This window comes from Dermacentor silvarum, chromosome 10 (assembly GCF_013339745.2).
Source record: "Dermacentor silvarum isolate Dsil-2018 chromosome 10, BIME_Dsil_1.4, whole genome shotgun sequence".
Classification (NCBI taxonomy): Eukaryota; Metazoa; Arthropoda; class Arachnida; order Ixodida; family Ixodidae; genus Dermacentor; species Dermacentor silvarum.
Window position 1 is genome coordinate 9,111,610 of NC_051163.1, and position 18,567 is coordinate 9,130,176.

At 45.3% G+C, this 18,567-nt stretch overlaps 1 protein-coding gene across 3 annotated transcripts in view; it reads right to left on the bottom strand.

Moving 5' to 3' along the window:
- The window catches only part of LOC119466197 (hemocytin), a 184,324-nt gene that overhangs the window by 44,246 nt on the left and 121,511 nt on the right, over nucleotides 1–18,567 (bottom strand). For all 3 annotated transcript variants that reach the window (XM_037726688.2, XM_037726687.2, XM_037726686.2), the window contains exons 57-66: nucleotides 17,488–17,747; nucleotides 15,468–15,682; nucleotides 14,677–14,876; nucleotides 13,025–13,210; nucleotides 11,503–11,717; nucleotides 8,234–8,435; nucleotides 6,671–6,804; nucleotides 4,386–4,617; nucleotides 3,094–3,312; nucleotides 2,138–2,163 (exon numbers count right to left, since the gene is read on the bottom strand). In XM_037726688.2, coding sequence (XP_037582616.1) covers nucleotides 2,138–2,163; nucleotides 3,094–3,312; nucleotides 4,386–4,617; nucleotides 6,671–6,804; nucleotides 8,234–8,435; nucleotides 11,503–11,717; nucleotides 13,025–13,210; nucleotides 14,677–14,876; nucleotides 15,468–15,682; nucleotides 17,488–17,747 — 1,889 coding nt within the window. The remainder of the gene's footprint in view (nucleotides 1–2,137; nucleotides 2,164–3,093; nucleotides 3,313–4,385; nucleotides 4,618–6,670; nucleotides 6,805–8,233; nucleotides 8,436–11,502; nucleotides 11,718–13,024; nucleotides 13,211–14,676; nucleotides 14,877–15,467; nucleotides 15,683–17,487; nucleotides 17,748–18,567) is intronic.

The window sequence follows — 18,567 nt, forward strand, 5'->3', positions numbered from 1 at the left end:
ATTCTGCTGTCATGGCCCTGCGTTTGACCATCGAACAGTTTCTTATAACTGTAGCTGCCAAGCAGTTTAGAACCAACCACCGTTCCTGAGGCAAACGATTTGACGCGTAGGACTCACCTGTCATCCGAGGTACGACTAAACCTTCCATGGCTGCGCAGGCAACCGCTTTACGTATAAACCCGTCACGGGCAGCTGTTAGTTCTCCTACGAACTCTGGGACCCCTACCGAACTTTTTCAGAGACACCGATTTGTTTCTGAGAACACTGATGCGTGGGTGCAAAGGTTTATCAACACTTGCTTATCATCAACAGTAGCTCAGTGACGTAGTGTACCGCTCAGCAGGCGTAGAGCCTACTTTGTGAATTGGAGGAACTGTGCATTTGCTCCATCTAGCCGACTTGGTAATCTGTCTTGGCAGCATTTGTGATAAGGGACATACCGTGTCACTAACTTCATTTGGCTGTTAGATGGGTTATTCGCCACCACCACCACCATCATCAGCAGTAGCTTATTTTTATGTCCACTACAGGACGAAGGCCTCTCCCAGCGATCTCCCATTATTCCTGTCTTGCGCTAGCTGATTCCAACTTTCGCCTGCAAATTTCCCAATTTCATCACCCCTCCTAGTTTTCTGCCGTCCTGGACTGCTCTTCCCTTCCACCCATTCGAATTCCAATAGTCCACCGGTTATTGGCCTACGCATTACATGGCTTGCCTAGCTCTATTTCTTTCTCTTAATGTCTACTAGAATGTCGGCTATCCCCGTTTGTTCTCTGGTCCACACCGCTCTCTTTGTGTCCTTTAGCGTTACGCCTAACATTTCTCGTTCCATCGCTCGTTGTGCGGTCCTTAACTTGTTCTCGAGCTTATTTGTTAACCTCCAAGTTTCTGCCCCGTATGTTAGCACCGGTAGAATGCAATGATTGTACACTTTTATTTTCAACGACAGTGTAAGCTCCCAGTCAGGACTTGTCAATGCCTGCCTTATGCACTCCAACCCAATTTTATTCTGTAAATTTCTTTCTCATGATCAGGGTTCCCTGTGAGCAATTGACCTACGTAAACGTACTCCTTTAGAGACTCTAATAGATTTAGTTCTTTAAAATTTTAGTTCTTACTGACAGGCAAACGAATACATCTTCTTTCTTTTTGCAAACCACCCTAGAAGGGAGGGGGAAAGGGAGGAAAGAAGGAAATATAAGAAGGTCAACCAATAAGGCTCATTGGTTATTCTGTATATACTCGCTCATAATCTGTGGCATGTTTAGCCACCACCCAAGTCGACAGGGGACCGACACTCAGGTGGAGCGATTTCCGGTTAACCTTGGCAGTGTCTAGAACCGCCTGCAGCGAACACCATTCTCGTCTGGCTTTTCGGCCATTGCCGCAAAAACATCTTGAAATCACGCGATGATTCTTGAAAGGAACGAAATGCATGAGCACCTGTGACAGCGCTATAAATGGCTGGCCGTATTTTCATCGACCATTAGCTTTATCGCCTTCTTTCGTTCACTGGACCCTCTTTCTCTATGCAAACAACACTGGGAGGAAGGAAGGAAACGTAAGGTCAAACGGACGTGCGTCTGGCTTGCAAGTCTACGAAGCGGGAAGCGGATTAAGCAATGAAAAGAAAGGTGAGTGAGACTGCAGCGGCAGTGGGAACACATTCGGCTGCCCGTAACGGCTACGATCGGTCCCTGAGGCCAGTCAATTTCATAAGCTGTAGTAATGCCCGCGTCATGTTGTAAGACTGGGGTGGTCTAGGATCTAACCGGTTTAGCACACACCGAAGAAAGTCGCGTTCAACATTATAACGATCACAAATACATAACACGCGTGTTTGATTGTCTCTTCACAGATGCAGTGGGAAATGACGTGAGAAGTTGAACAGGTAGTCTTACGAAGGACGCCACACTCGCACGAATACACGCTGCGTATTAAAGGACAATTAATTTGTTCGTGAAAAAGAGCAACGCAGTAACGTACCATAGCAGCCGCTAAGCGTTAGAGTAAGCAAAAACACGGTTCGTTCTTTTCTGGATAACTATGAAGAAAAAATGAAAGGAAAAAAAAAAAACATGTGTGGCATGTGTCTCTTAACATTCGGCTTATGGAGCGAGTAAATTATATGCTCACCTTGTGTCCTTCCTCGTCACAGAGGTCTGAAAAAAATTGACAGAATCGACGTTATTTCTGTTCGTTAACTGCAAATGTTTGCAATTACGAGTAACTAAACCTTGCCTTGCATGGTGCAAGCTAATACCTTATCATCATCAGCCTTTATTTATGTCCACTAGAGGATGAAGGCTTCTCCCTGCCATCTCCAATTACCCGTCTTGCGCTAGCTGATTCAAACTTGCGCCTGCGAATTTCCTAACTTCATCACTCCACCTAGTTTTCTGCCGTCCTCGACTGCGTTTCCCTTCTCTTGGTATCCATTCTGTAACTCTAATGGTCGAGCGGTTACCCATCTTATGCATTACATGGCCTGCCCAGCTCCACTTTTTCCGCTTAATGTTAACTAGAGTATCGGCTATCCCCGGTTTGTTCTCTGATCCACACCGCTCTCTTCCTGTCTTTTAACGTTAGGCCTAACAGATTTCGTTCCATCGCTCTTTGTGCGGTCCTTAACTTGTTCTCGAGCTTCTTTGTTAACCTCCAAGTTGCTGCCCCATATGTTAGCACCGGTAGAATGCAATGATTGTACACTTATCTTTTCAACGACAGTAGTAATCTCCCAGCCAGGATTTGGTAATGCCTGCCGTATGCGCTCCAGCCCAATTTTATTCTTCTATAAATTTATTTCTCATGATCAGGGTCCCATATGAGTATATTGACCTAGATAAAGGTAGTCCTTACAGACAATTGGGTGTAGGAAGCACTAATCAAAACTTTAGGAGCAAAGGATAGTGGAAGAAATAGAAGTGTCTACCCATGCTGGCACTAGCTCGTGTCAAGACGGGTTTTCAGTTTGTAGTGAATTGGTGTTGGTGACAGCGAAAGCCAGGATCTTAATTACGTCATCACTCCTCATTGTACTGAGGTGAATACTCGCGTGCACTTAAAAACAAGCATTAAAAAAAGCCGCGTACCGCAGACTTCTCGAGGTCGGCAGATGCCGTCCAGAAAGACCGATCCCTCTGGACAGAAGCATCCATCGACGAGCAACTTCTTGCAGTCGGCCATGTGGTAGTGGCCCTTAGCGGCCGGCACACCTTTTCCGCTATTTTCAGCACGGTTCTCGGCGTCACAGGTCTGTGGGCAGCCGTCGTGGCAGCTCATGTACGCCGTGTCTCCGGGACACGTTATATCTGCGGCCGGAAGAGAAACATTTCCACGTCTTAATGTTCACAGATTAATTATTAGAAGCCACGTTGTACAGCCTGCTATAAACTTCGGAGTTTGACGATATTTTTCACTTTCGTACTGCCATACGTCCCTTAGAGGCTTTCTTCTTTTTTTCCGTTATCAGAAAAGATGTTCTCTGTTGGTCACTTTCAGGGATATGACGTTGCATGGACGCTGATTGGCTAATCCCTTGCTCCGAACGCAGCCTTTCGCTGTAGCGAGGCGTTGCGCCAGGCACCACTACACCATCTTTTGAACGGCACGCAAATCTGACACCATACAGCGAGCGCGACACACAAAGGCGCCCGTGTTTCCTGCGTGGTGTGTGCTTTTCGCGCAGATCAAAATGATACCTAGTAAACCGCACCAACTTCAAGTTTTCTTGAGTCAGACACCATGTAACACAAGGTTGAATGTATTATCGAAAGAGCTCGACCAACAATAAGGTCCTAGGATATCTTAACCACATGCTACGCTGTAAAAATAACCAAGGCGGAGATTGTATATCTGCAAATTCGAATATCCCAATATCTCACAAATTGAAGTTCAGATGTCTCATTCGACCGTCACAACACACTTGACCAGATTTGCCCGTAAGTCATGATAACCGTGTGTTATGAGGTATACGTTTGACGTAATGGTGCCGTGACTCGGACCTTAAATGCCAGACACATCTTGTCTAGATTGTGGTGGCAGCACGCTGGGGGCTTTTTGTCTAGATCAAATTTAGACACTGATGAGCATGTGGATTAAGATCAGATGTCGTAGCTACAGGCGATCACGTAACGTGTATTGCGCAGTAAACCAAAGCTACCGACTCGAAAGGTCGTCAGCAGCGGCCCACTGGTGCGCTGTCGGGTCCCTTCACATGATGCCACTAAAACCAGCGTCCTGATAGCGTACTAAATAGGGGCGCGGTTCGTCAGGTGATCGTAAATACGACAGCGCTCGAACTTGACGCGGGTTGCAGGCAGACAGCCCTGCATGGTTAGCCGGTAAACAAAGACAGCGAGAGAAATGGGCGGCAGATTCTCACTGCAGAATCGCTGTATGTAGGCGTCATCGACGTGCACGCCGGCGCGACAGCAGGCGTGCGCGTATTCGACGAGCGAGGCGCACGTCGCCGCGTTCTCCATGACGCTCAAGGCGGTGTCATGGCGGCACTGGTCCAGGTACTTGGACACGTCCACCAGGTTGGGGCATTCGCCGAAAACGGACCGGTCCAGCATCTCCGAGCAGGCGCCCGGTGGAGGGGGTGCGGTTGGCTCCTGGAACGGACAAAGTGCACTGACTTTCAGCGAACCTCTTTAAAGAACCGGCGCGTATCCGGCCTCTACGTGCGGCACGTTATTGGGGCCCATCGGGAATGATAACGGGGAAAGCACACTGCTGGGGAATTAAAGGGGCAAGCTTGGCCCCGTATGCATATTAGCACTGCATCATTCTCGAGCGCAGTTGACGCCATACCACTCCCCGCCCCCGTCTCCCTCCTCATCTTATTACACAGCATCTTCCTCTCCAGCCGCCGACAGCCGCTTTCATTCTCCAAGAAGATGCGGTCACTTTGCACCAGCGGGCACCTGCTCCGTTCCCATTTGCTTTGCCAATACATTTTTTTACATTCATTTTATTTTATAAGGACGCAGCTATCTGGTGTTCTCTTCTTCAAATTACAATTTCTTAAAACTTATTTTGCAGAAAGTGGTGCAGGGTAAATAGCTGTAAAGCCTGACAAAAGGCCTTGTTGGGCGTAGAATGTCGCCCGGAAGCACATTATGCGGATGTAGCACGCCACCTTCCTCCCACGCTTTTCAAAACACCACTGAAATAATAGATGTATTTTTTTTATGAGGCTGACTGCCATGTCTTAAAAATTATTGCTAACAAACCAACACTATATACATGTAACAGTGAAGCACTGCAGATGACAAGGAAGAAGAAAAAGAAAGTAAAAGAAAGCTGAGTCATGAAGAAATCATACGTGACGCAGTAAACTGTTCTTTCGAAGTACTACACCGATAGAAAAACAGAAAAACGACACTGAGAACAGCAGTGCCAAATGATGTGCTAAGAAAGCCGTTAGGTGGCCTGACACATGAGCTCCGAGGTGTCGTGCGTAAGAAAAAAAAGAAAAGAAGAAAGAAAGGTGATATCAGTTTTCAAGATCTAAGGTTATTAGTAAAGAAGTGTTTTTCGCTGTGTGCTGGGAGCCATCTTAATAGCCTGGCCAGACAAACCTCTATGCCTCTCGCTAATTACAGAGATCTTCCGCACAAAAAAACCCGGGATTCAAATGGGTGCAGAGTTAATTAGGAGACGGTTTTAGCGGGAGCTAAAAATTAAGGCGTAATTAAAGCACAGTATATGTAATAAAGTTTTCTTGATGACGAGTCAGCTAAGGGGTGTGCGCTAGAAATAATGCAATTATTTAAAGAAAGGGACTGTGCTAATTGCTCCGTTGTCCTCGACAGTTCTGTCCATAATTTACAAGCATGCCACAGTGTAGCTGTACAAAATGTACCACAAGCATTGCTTTAATCCTCTACAAGCAGTAGAATCGAGAAAATATGACGATACGTAACTATGTTGGTGGCGACAGCCATACGCGCACTCACTTAGAAGGATGCATTCGGAGAGCAAGTTTGTGCTGATGCTGATAGCTTAGCATGTCAGTTAGTTATGACCTTTATGAATAGATGACGTTTAGGGGAAGGTTTCTAGTGCACGTAAAAAGCTTAGAGAATGGGTGCTAGCTACAACTTCTTGCTTTGCCGGTGTCACATGGATTATTCAAATCGGTCAATCCTGTGCGCTTCCTTCCCGTCCTTTCTGGTAGAGTTACAAATTTTAGACTTGTCTGTCAGTTATTATGCACGAAATTAGCAATAAACATTGAAATCCTGTCCTAATTGCCACACATGCGCATGCAAGGCTTTTTAATGCATTCAACTCTTTACTGCTTCTAACCATTTTTTTTTTGAAGCAACGAAAAAGCTATGTTGTTTACGAGACTGACTGAGCCCGTTATGTCTCACTCGCTTCGGTGTAAAATAGGGTAAAATAAATTACAGATCACCCTGAACTTGAATTTTCTCTGACATCTGGTGAATAAGAAACAAGGGAGAGACATCCATCATCATCATCATCATCATCATCATCAATTAACAGCAACATAACGGCCTTTAAAGGATTCCCAGGTACAACTGTTCTGCATTAACCCAACTTTAATGCTATGCCTGCATGTCGCATGACAACCTTGCTTCTTTCGGCGCTATGTGCATACGTCAAGGTAAAGGCCTGTGTGAGATTAAGACGACTCACGATGCCAGTGAAATTCATGACGCATTCCTCGGGCGAAAGCTGCGTTTCCCAGCTGCAGATGAAATCGACCAAGTCATCCGAGAGGGTGCCGTCCTTCTTCTTCTTGTCGTCGTCTGGCTGGCCGTTGCAGTTACCTGTGCCACGAAACGGCAATCGTTATCTCAAGTGTTGGTTATATCGGCTCCACATGGGCGCAGTATGGAGATGCCTTGACGTAAACGTGAGCTAGTCGGCACATCGTAATAAGCAAACATCGTGTGCGAATAAGTATGTAGCGCGCGCAGGCCCGAGAATTTGCTAAGGAACTTTTATTCGCGTGCAAAGGTTCGTTTTATGCGCTATTATTCTAGTTTTTCATAGGCGCCAGCCATAACTGTGAAAATTTTGTAAATAGTGTTCACTTACTTAAGTGGAACTTAAATTGAATCTGAAGCTTTCCATATACCTGGCCCTTTTATCTGCAACATACTTTCACGTACCCGTAGTCGGAACCATGTGCAGGTATGTGGGGCATCGCCCACATACATAATCATGATTCCAATTATAGGTGTGGAAAGAACGATCCAGATAATAGGTATAAAATATGAGTAACACTGTTCCGTAATGTTGGCTATTTCACTGGAACGTAGTTTCCCATATTTATTGTTATTTAATTTAAAAAGAAGGAACTTCGATTATATGGTACACAGCTTATATGTTTTGTAACTTCATATGGAAAGCCGTTCCAGTTAAGGAAAGAATATTTGCAAAATTTTCTCCTAAAGCTGGAACGATATTAAACGTGTGTCCCTGAACACGAATCAGCCTTCGCTACTTTAAACAAGTGCTTCTATGAGTTTCCTTTCTTTGTGTCGGTGTCTCTTGCGCAGCAGGGGTGGCATACTAGATTGTATTCCGCTCGGCAGACTCGCTTCTGCCTGACAGAGCAGCCCAACTATCATGCGCGTACAATGACAATCTTCGCGCACACATCGTCACACTGATGTGCCGCCGGAAGCGATTCTTTTTCTCTGCCACTATACCGTTGTTCGCTTGAGAGACATAATTCAATAAGATCTTGCTTATACGTACGCTACTTAAAATGCTGGTCACTGCTAACATTTCTTTCGGATTCTAGTCTAGCAGTTGCGAGCGTTACACCTTCGATCGTCAACGTTCTTTGTCGTACGGTGAACTCTGAAGCAATTTGATTCCGCTGCAACTCAATGAATTAGTCTTTGTGAAGAGAAGGATAGCTCGTGACTTGCTTGAGATTTCTTTATTTTTCTTTTTTTTTTTGGGGGGGGGGGGGGGGACAAAAATATTGCTGTTGAGAAGTAAGAGTATAAAGTCATAGGCGAAGGCAAGAAAAATTTCTATTGAGAGGGATGTAGCAGGAAGAAATAACTGCATTATTCTTCAGATATAATTAAAATTTGTACACACGCGAGCATGCATTTGCGTTTGACTGAAATAAAACCGAGAGAGAAATACGCCGTTCTTTACAATATAGTGAGTATATTCGGCAGTACTGCTCCGCACTCTGTCGTTGTTTCATTCCCACGAAAGGTTTTCGAGGCTCACCGCAGAGACCCTCGGTCCTGTTGAAGAAGTTCTTGGAAGGCACGTGGATGGAGAAAGCAGCGCTGATCTCGTTGTATCGCACCTGAACGCCCAGCTCTCGGAAGAGCACCACGGTCACCTGTCCGGGCATCGCGAACACGGTGAGACCGTCGCCCTTCCACGGCAGGTCCTTCGCTTCGTACTCGTTGCCGTCGATTACCGCCTGCACAGCGCAAGGTTCACTCTCAGAGACAAGCAGATGAACGGATCATATGAACGAAGACAGATGGGCAAAGTGCGCGAAATTCGTTCAGATTCGCAGATAATACATTTTTTTTACAATGAACAATTCACCTAGTGTGACATTCAGCGCAATCCCTGTCTCATCAAAGTGACCATTCGCACCAGGAAGCCTCCTCGCTACGTGCCCTCCCCTCGCACCGAGCAGTGCCTCGGGCTAAGAAATGCGCCGCTTTGTGGGACACAGTACCAGGTAGCGCGACCCTCGCACCTAGCAGTGGTAGAGGAGTGGAACGTCTGGTTACGGCTCCGCATTCAACCACGTTTCCATAGGTGTCGCGATCAGCGACACCATCACCGCAGCACCACAGTAGTTCCGCATTTATTTACCTGTCTTGCAACACTTCAACTGAGAACCAGAAGCGGCACGTGTGTGTAAATATCCAATGGCAAACGCGTAATCACTTCCTCTGTGGTATAGCAGCTGTCTGGAATGTGTAGCTGATGTAAGTCGCTCAGATAGGCTCGCATATTTTTTTAAAACTTTGGCACCACTCAAACTCGTACCATTTAAAAGAAAGCTCAGCCGTGCTCGCTCGGACTAACTCCCACCGAAACCAGGCGCAAGCCGCGATTGCTAGAGCTCACTCACACAAATTCGGCATGACTCAGCTTGTCCGACTCGAGCATGCGGTCAGAGCCCGACTGATTCACGAGTTTGTTTGAGTCGACTCATGAATTTGCTCGCTGGGAAATGGTTACAAAATAGACTTTAATTAATGTTCTTACTGCGTGAGTAACCTTTCCCGTTTTCATCCGCGATCTTCTAGAAACCTGGCACCACGTGCACGTGAGCGACTCGTCATTGTCATTTCCCGTTGCAGTTACGCATGTGCTGGAAGTAGGTTAACGGTGGCTGAAGGCAAAGTCTCAAAAGCAGAAGCCTCAATGTTATAAAGCGCGCAGCTAAAATCGGCCGCCCCGCGGTACGAGTGACACCGTGCTCATACTTACTGATGATATATTGGGTCGCCGCTGAAATTTTCCTAAAGAAAAATGTCCGGATTTTAAAGATCAGCTCCGTAGGAAACAATGCACCACGCTTCCCGAATGGTCTTAAACGCAGTTTTGTGTTAATTCGTGTTAGACTCGGTCTAAATGCTGCAATGCGATTTATTTACCTGTTGTGTTAGCGACATAAATATCGGCATGAAGATAAGCACGTGTGGTTGTCATGAATGTTACGCTGGTCACATCAACCTGATATTTGTGCCGTGTTTAAGATACTGATCCGTTAATATGAACAGAAGACATAAAGAGCTGTGTCTGGTAAAAATGTAAAAATTAAAAAAAAAGAAAGAAAGTCGGCGCTATTTTTCGACGTGAACAAATTGCGCTGTTTTCCTGAGTATGAGAGGTAAGAAGTTGACATCATTAACGTTACACTTCGCTCCAAACTGGTTGCCTCACTTGAGTCAGAAGTTTTACATATTGTGCCAACCGAAGCGTACGTTCCCTCAGCCTGGCAACCTATGCACGACCGCTCCGTGCATAAATAACGTACTTTTACTGCAGGTTCAGTGCTTTGATTTCTCACAGGTACACATTAAGCTGCAAACAACTCGTTTGCTAAAAACCTGAGCCAGATGCTGCATGAATACAAGCGAGTTCATCGTTCCATGCAAGCCGCGCGCTACCAACGGCCTTCGGAGAGGGATGCGTGGAACTGCTGTAAACGACCGTTTTATGTGCGGGCCAACGAGTAATTTAACACGCGTAAAGTCATTGAGCAAACTAATGGCCAACCTCGTCACGTGTACAAGAAAAATGGAGAACTGCCTGGCGGGAAAAATTATGTAACCTTTGTTGGAGCCTACATGGCGCTATAGCATTTAAATCACGGCTGCCGCGGGGAGATCAGCCCTTTTCTCGAAAACGCGATATAGCCGAGGTTTCGCAGTCAGCTTACGCCATCGTCGTTGGCTACATCGTTGGTTGGCTAATTTCTAGCGCTCGATTTCAAGATTCCAGACTTGCATTCGTATTTGGCCTAGTACAAGCGGAGTCAGAACCTTGTTTAGCCGATGACCATGCGACAATGAATGCAATGATCTTATGGTGCCGATATGGTAATATATATCTTTATATTTACCCACGAAAATGCATATGTGGCTGCTAAACATACCTTCGTATATTACATAATTCTAAATGTATCATAAATTTAGGAAATGCAATCAAGGCTACGTAAATTCGGCATACGCTACAAAATATCCTCACTATGACTTGGAAAACCACACGTGGGTTCTTTTTGACCGCCCGTATGTTTACAAGAGAGGTACCATCGCCTAGAGAAATACACAAATGCATATTTCCTTGTACTACGCGTGAATTACTCCGTGCTGTGAAACGTATCCTGCGGACCGCGCTAGCGAATCAAGTACAAGCAACTGCGTGATTCGTACAAAGATCAACTTCCAAGTTGTTTCCTCCTAACTATTCTGTGGCTCTTCTGTTCAAACGACGTTGTGCTCAGCTGGATTAGCGGTGGTCAATTGGAAAGAGAGGCAGCCGGTTTCCGTTCATGATTGCTTGATGCAAGTGGTAGGGCCTGTTGCGCTGCATGTATTTTGTAAAATAGTATTTATGAAACATGCGCGGGCTGTTTTACCAAGCATAAATTGGCAGAATAGCAGATAAATCTTTTCGTGTCATTGCGGCGTCAATACGTAAGCTCGTCGAATGTATAAACGTTCTCTGTTCTTGCTCAATGAGTTGATTTTCTCCTTCCTGTAAATTTGGTGTAATATTGCTGAACCAGTATGTATACATACTCATGCTCATTACCATGTAAAGGGCGCAATTAATTATTTATATTTACACTAAGTTTCAGTTATATGCAAGGAAAAATAATTATCTGGCATAGGAGCTTCTGCAACTCAGAATTTCTCCTGCAAGCTTTGTACAAATTATGCGGAAGCTATCTGAGTAATTGTGTGGCTAGTCAATGAACGATCCATTGAATGACGACCAGCGAAATACAGTTTGCTCACCGGCTTGCGCCTTCGGATGCGGGCCACGTGATTCTTGTGCTCCACGTTGAGGCCAATGATGCAGGTTAGTCGCTCGTCGCACTTTCCGGTCACGCCGTCCACAGTGAACCGTCCCTCGGAATCCGAGACTAAGTCGAAGTGCCCGCTGGACTGCAGATGGAACTTCCATCCGTCGAAGGTCTCGATGGTCGGGTCGCCATATCCCGTGCACACCTCTGCAATGATAGTGATTGATTGAATGAGTGAGTATTGATTGATTGATTGATTGACTGAGTGAGTGAGTGAGTGAGTGAGTGAGTGAGTGAGTGAGTGAGTGAGTGAGTGAGTGAGTGAGTGAGTGAGTGAGTGAGTGAGTGAGTGAGTGAGTGAGTGAGTCAGTGAGTGAGTCAGTGAGTGAGTGAGTCAGTGAGTCAGTGAGAGAGTGAGTGAGGTCTTCTGTTATTGAGTCCGTGTAGGTGAGTTAGTGAACTGGTAAATTATTTTATCGGAGAGCTGTATCCGTAGGCTTGGGTAGCTTTGCAAGGCAATCCGGAATCACGCGTGCTGTGACAAAACCACGCTGTAACACTAAACGTCATTTGTACAATTTCTTTTATAAGTTATACAGTAGTGAATGCACACAGTCAATCGTGTCGCTTGTGAAAGTCTGCTGTTGAAGCTTCATAAACACTTATAAACTGGTCAGTGATAAGATTCTATGAGTATCTATGCCTTGCCTTAATAATTCCTGGCTAGGTTATTCATCTTACTGAATTTCCTTTTTCACCATGATGTAGACGTGTTTTAGAGCGTAATGTTTGGTGCATATTATTTGTTTGCTATAAGGCCTGTGTTGTGCTGGAATTCCAAAATTTCTACACATTCCTTCTCTCTCGCTCTTTTCCGTGCGGAGTGCATAAAAAAGGCAAATATACACCGGCTACGCACTTTTTATTAAACATATTTTGTTTTCGTTCCGTTCTAGTCATCATGGCATATTTTCATTTAAGTGCACACACATACACGTAATAATATAGTAAGCTACCAGCAGACTTGGCACTGCGAAGGCTCTGGTTGTGACGTCACTAGGGAAGCCCACCGTCTCAATTGAAAGCACAGCTTACAAAAACGACATGGCGGAGCGTCTAAGTTGTCTCGCATGAAGCCGCATGGGCAAGCGAGTCTACCTACGCCATGTCACGGCGCGCAGTGCGCTGACATTCTGGTATCTAAGCCTGATGTCAGCCCCACACATGCCAGTTGGTTATTTTGACAGTTTGACGAATTTGTGGTTGTTGGACAACCTGTTTTCGAAAACTATCCCTGCTGTTAGGGAAACAGACATGTGCCCCATTTATATTACATTTTATATAGTTGAACTGGTGCGAGAAATTTGATCGTAATCCCTATGGTGACAGGTAGAAATATAGATGTGTTGGGCAACAGCAAACGCCCATAAGCGCTCAGCGATCAGAGATAAAATTCATGTTGACCTTTAGAAAAAAGATCTTGTTTGATCAGAAGACTAGCGTGAGCAACATACTGTCAGCGCAATCGTCGGGGTTCTTGCAAATGTCGCCGTCCAGTACAGTTCCGGGCGGGCAGAAGCATCCGGGGTTGCAGGACTGCCTACTGGCGCAGCCGACTTCGCCGTTCAAGAAATTCTGGCATGTCAGCTGGCACTCGGGTCCGCAGTCCAGCCACTGCATCTCTGGTGGACAGTCCGGTACTGTGCGTCGTGGAAAAAGTTGGTTACTGCGTGGAAGACACGAACACTCGTCGAACTAACGCTCCCTTAGTCACCTATAACCCCTTTAGTTTTTGCTTGCGGTGTAACTTAGCGTGCGAGATGGAAGCAGTTACAATGTAAACCAAACACTTAGATATCTTTAGCGGTTTCTAAATACAGCGGTGCCTTGTGTTACTCTATGTAGTGAAGCTGCCATTGCTATTGTAAAATGCTGTAAACGCCAATCTCATCTTGCCACGTACCTAATGTCATCTGGCACAGTACCTGAGCAGGTCGCTACACAATCAGTTTTTTTTTTTGTGTGTGTGTGTGTATTCTTAATTTTTGACAAGGCAGGGGTCTAGCAGTTCATTATGCCGGATTCTGTCTCCTAGCATTCGTAGTCACGAGCAAAACATCTTTACCGGCGCAAGACAAAGAAGGTTAACCATTTGTGCAGAGAATGGCAACATTTTGTTAAAACATTGCTCCAGAAAAGGGAACAACAAATAGCCTCGGAGATCGCTGTATCATTTGTTTCGCCACTTATGGTCTTCCAAGCAAAGACGCAACGTGAAACGCTGTACCCGTGAGTTTACAAGTGCTTCTTAAACTCGAAGGTCTCGACTCGGCCGATGTATGTATGAAAGCGCCGCTTCTGGAAACTGAAGTTGGAGGAGATTTAAGTTCGTCGGCAATTTGTTTTTAAAGAGTTGACCTAGAGCCGAGACAAATTTTCTCACTCGAATATTTTTTAAGTGGACGCAAAAAGTGTTTGGCGGCTTTTGGCTCAGCATTATCTGACCAGCGTTAGTCAAATTCTGGGATAGGTGTAGTTAGAAGACTGGCACTTTTCTGGGCTCCGTGAGTCCAATAAATACTTAATTCGGTGAGCGTTTGGTAACACGGGAGTTCAATATTTCAGCCACGTCGGCTCCCAGTTAAAAATAACAGCCGACAATGTGCGAAACTGTTTTTTCGATACTCCGACTCCCCCCGACAGTGTTGTCTGTCTTCGCGACAGCACTATACTTGTAGTTAGGAGGCATTGTACTTACGAAAAAGATTGCCGTCGCTACGAAACTGAGTTTGCGTGAAAAGGAACGCCAGCTTGGATTATAGAAATTTTCTAAGCTGTAACGAGTCTGCATCATGACAACGGTACTGCGTTTCAAAACAAGGCACGAATTTCTGTTGTGGGGAGATAAAATTCCCCGTGCCCTTCTGCCTCCCTTTGCAGTGATTGGTCGTGTATTATGAAACATGGCTGCACTGCTAAGGAATACGAAACACAAACAGGAAATGCGCAGAACGGGCTCTGCTACTGTTCATTTCATGTTTGTGCTTCGTCTTCCTTGGCGCTATAGTCATGTTTCCTAATGTCAGTTGCCGACTCGCCGAGCTTTCAGCGATGGTCGCGCGTTGCTGTGATTCAGGGAAATCAGGGCGAAATGGTGGTTGCTGACCGCATCCGTGTCGTAGCCTCCATCCCTGCAGCTTCTCGTCGCGGTTCTCGATGTCGCAGTGGGTGACCGCGTCGAGGTAGGCCTCGCAGGCACACTCGGACTCGCTGGTGGCGTTTCCGCGTTGCAGACACTCGCACGTGGCACTGAGGCAGTTGGACAGCTGCGTGTGCAGCCCGGGACACGCGGACAGGGGCTCCTCCCTACGCGAAGGAACGGGGCGCGCATGTAGCCGCCAGGCAGGGATCTCGCGTGCCATGGAATTTGCAACGAAAAGGACTACGTATAGAAGTGCAGCGTAATGACAAACTCACTGCATGCATTTAGTCGGAATAACGTAACATATTATTGCTGAAAGGTGTTATGAGTGTCCCCTACTCTGAGAGCAATGATTTTAATTTTTTTTTCATGGAGACTTGCTATTAAGTCTGATGTATAACATTACTTATACATGTGTCTTTTTGCTTTATTTTTACCAGATTTCGAACATCGCATCTTCAGGTGGAATACCTCAAAATGCAAACATTCCTTACGTGAAACATCTCAGAATTCGAGTAGCGCTAATAAAAATATTGATGAATTCATTTTCTAAATACTTGCTGGAATGAAGAGATCTCAATTGCTAAATTAAAGCCGACAAGTAATGAAGTCGTACTTGCTTCTCATGCTAGCAGAACAGCCGTACCGGCGATGCAAGCAATACAATTCATATTTAGTATTCATACGAAAGTCCATGCATAGGCCTATTAGTCTGTCCACGTAAGCAGCACCTGCCGGAAGAAGGCTACACGTACCTAAGCTTGTTGCAGATGGCTGCTGCTGCTATCAGCATCTCTTTCGGACATTCCAGGGGACGACACTCCTCTCCCGCACCAGGCGTTGGCCAGCTGTCGCCGAATTCCTCGACACTAGCCACTTGGCTTCCAGACGGAGTCACGAAGTCGTCGGACGGTTCGCCGTTGAAAAATCCACAGAGGCCAGCCAGGGTACCGTTTAACGAGGTGTTCACCTGAATGAATGAATGAATGAATGAATGAATGAATGAATGAATGAATGAATGAATGAATGAATGAATGAATGAATGAATGAAATATTCAGACATCAACGTGGTCACCAGTTCCCAACTATCACTGATGAAGGTTGCCTCGATTGGATGGATAAATAAGAAACTACACCTTATAAAGTTATAATTGAATACACGGCAGGCTTTTACTGCAATAGACAACATTTCGGCAATATGGGTTCGTCGCGCACCAATTTCTATATGGCGCTTTCACACAGAGATAGGAGCGTGGTAGTTAAATGGGGCGTGGCCGCCCTTTTTTTCACATTCTGCGACACTTCCTCAGAGACCGTTTACCACTCGCACCAAAACAAGTTAACGAGTGTGTCAAGTTCCCAGTGAACGGATGTACATAAAATTTGGGCTCAGAGAAAAGTCAGAGGATACTCCCCCCGTGTTGTCTCGGAGGTAGGATTTTTTTCAAGGCAGTGCGACAGCTCCTCGACAATGTCAGATAAAAGTGTTTGAGCATATCTCGTGCGAGAACACTCCTGGACACGTTGTATGAAGCAACGATTCCAACATGTCCTTAAAGCTGTCAATTTCAGCTCTGAGTACTTGCCTCAATTTGACCACCGCTGGTGGTGGCGTAGCAGCTATGGTGTTGCGCTGCTAATTCCGAAGGCGCGGGATCAAATTACGGCCGTGGCGGCCGCATTTCAGTGGAGGCGAAATGCAAAAACGCCCGTGCACTGTGCGTTGGGTGCACTTTAAAGAACCCCAGGTGGTCAAGATTAACGCACTCCTCATGATCATATTGTGGTTTGGGCACGTAAGACCCTAGAATTTAATAATTATTTAAACATAAAGATTTGCGTTACCAAGGCATAACTGGCCTTTTCATAACAGCCAGAAGTCAAGCTTGCTGTCAGAATCAGATAAGGTCTAACTGCAACGCTACAACGCAAAATCTACATTATCGTTGTCAGGTAGCGCTACAACAATTTCAGTCGCCTCAACATACGGGGTGGTGATTTAGAAGTCTTACAGAATTTTGAAAAACCACTTGTGGCACATAGCGTAATTTTATTGATTCAGCTAGAATATTCAGCAAGGTGTACATATTAGCACGGGAAACTGAAACAAATACTCATCTAATTAACAAAATACCCTAATTGTACCCCAATTGCACCCAAAATACCCCAATTACACCCCAAGATACCCCAATTGCACATTGTAATTTACGAATTGTAGCCGGTTAGCTTGCAAAACATATCTACTAGAAACCCCTTTTGAGCTTGGCATAGGTTTCGAGATATGCGCCATCATACTGGCAGACAAATGTACTGTTACACTTTCTTTATTAGCAAAACTTCTTTTTCCTTTATTGAAGCCCAAAAGTAACGGAAACACCTATCTGTTTCAACGCAAAATTGCGCTATGAACATATCGAAACTGGTTATGAAATAATTAAGAGTTAATTAGTGAACTTACGTTATTTAGTTGAATGCAAGCTTTGATTTGTAGAGCAAGTACTGTCCGCCTCTTTAATTATTCCAGCTGAAGGGTTGGAATTATGATACCTGCCACACGTGATTTTTAGACATTATGTAAAAGTTTAAAATAATTACCCGGCACATTCCCATTATAACGATCGCTATGCTCCCTAAAAGGCGAAAAAAAGTTATGTTCCTACAAAAAAAATTGTTTTTTTCGTAGAGTTCTGCTTAAAGAGGGTGAAAGCGTGCAATGAATGGTACAGGAGTTAGTTTTCAACGTTGGGTTACGGCTCTGCTCGTCATGCTGTTTACCTTCACGCCAACTCGGCCGCGAACGTCGAGCTTGAGTTCGATGCTGTAGACTCGAGAGCGGAAGTAGAGCTGTTCGCCGATGTTCATGATCTCGAACTCCGGAATGCGCTCCGCCAGCAGAGGCAGCTGCTTCGCCGTGTACTCGAAGTCGTCCACGCGGACCGACAAGTCGGTGCCCAGCACGATACGGTGACCCAGCTGCTGGATCGTCACTCGCTTGGGGCAGGTGGCCTCGTCCTCCAGCACGCAGTTTCTCTGCACTATAAACAGGGTGTGGAATGTGGTACAGAGCACTCGTCATGTCGTTGGAGAGCTTTCTGACGAACAGAACATGTAGTGAGAACGTTACTTGCTTTAAGCTGCAACACTATCACGTTCAAAGGACGCAAGTCTATATTTCAGTCTTTGCCTCAAGGTTAGGTTATAATCATACGCAAATTTGCATAGTCATACGCAAACTGTATGTTTTAGTTCAAGCAATAAATCGCCATTTTACCGTGTTCTGGCGTGTTTCAGCGTCTTGTACGCAAATAAAGATGCCTGCCTATCAGAAAGCAAATATCTTATTCCTTCGCGATTGCATAAAAGCTTTGTACCAAAGCAAGATGTGCTTGTGCGAAATGTTGGAAAAAGTACAATTCCTCGACACCTACCTCTTTTTCTTTTTTGTCGCCACACATAATAATTATAATATGATTATTATGTATAATAATTATGTATAATAATTAAATTATGGGGTTTTACGTGCCAAAACCACAATCTGATTATGAGGCACGCCGTAGTGGGGGACTCATGAAAGTTTGGACCACCTGGGGTTCTTTAATGTGCACCTAAATCTAAGTACACGGGTGTTTTCGCATTTCGCCCCCATCAAAATGCGGCCGCCGTGGCCGGGATTTGATCCCGCGACCTCGTGCTTAGCAGCCCAACACCATAGTGTATCATAATCTTGATAGATAATAGTGTATCAAGATTGAGTAGTATCTCTATAAAAGCGAGTTCTTAGTTGTCTGACTTTTGCTTCCTGTGGTGGGTGTCTGATTTTAAAAACTGATGTTTTAATCAGCAATCAGCCAATGC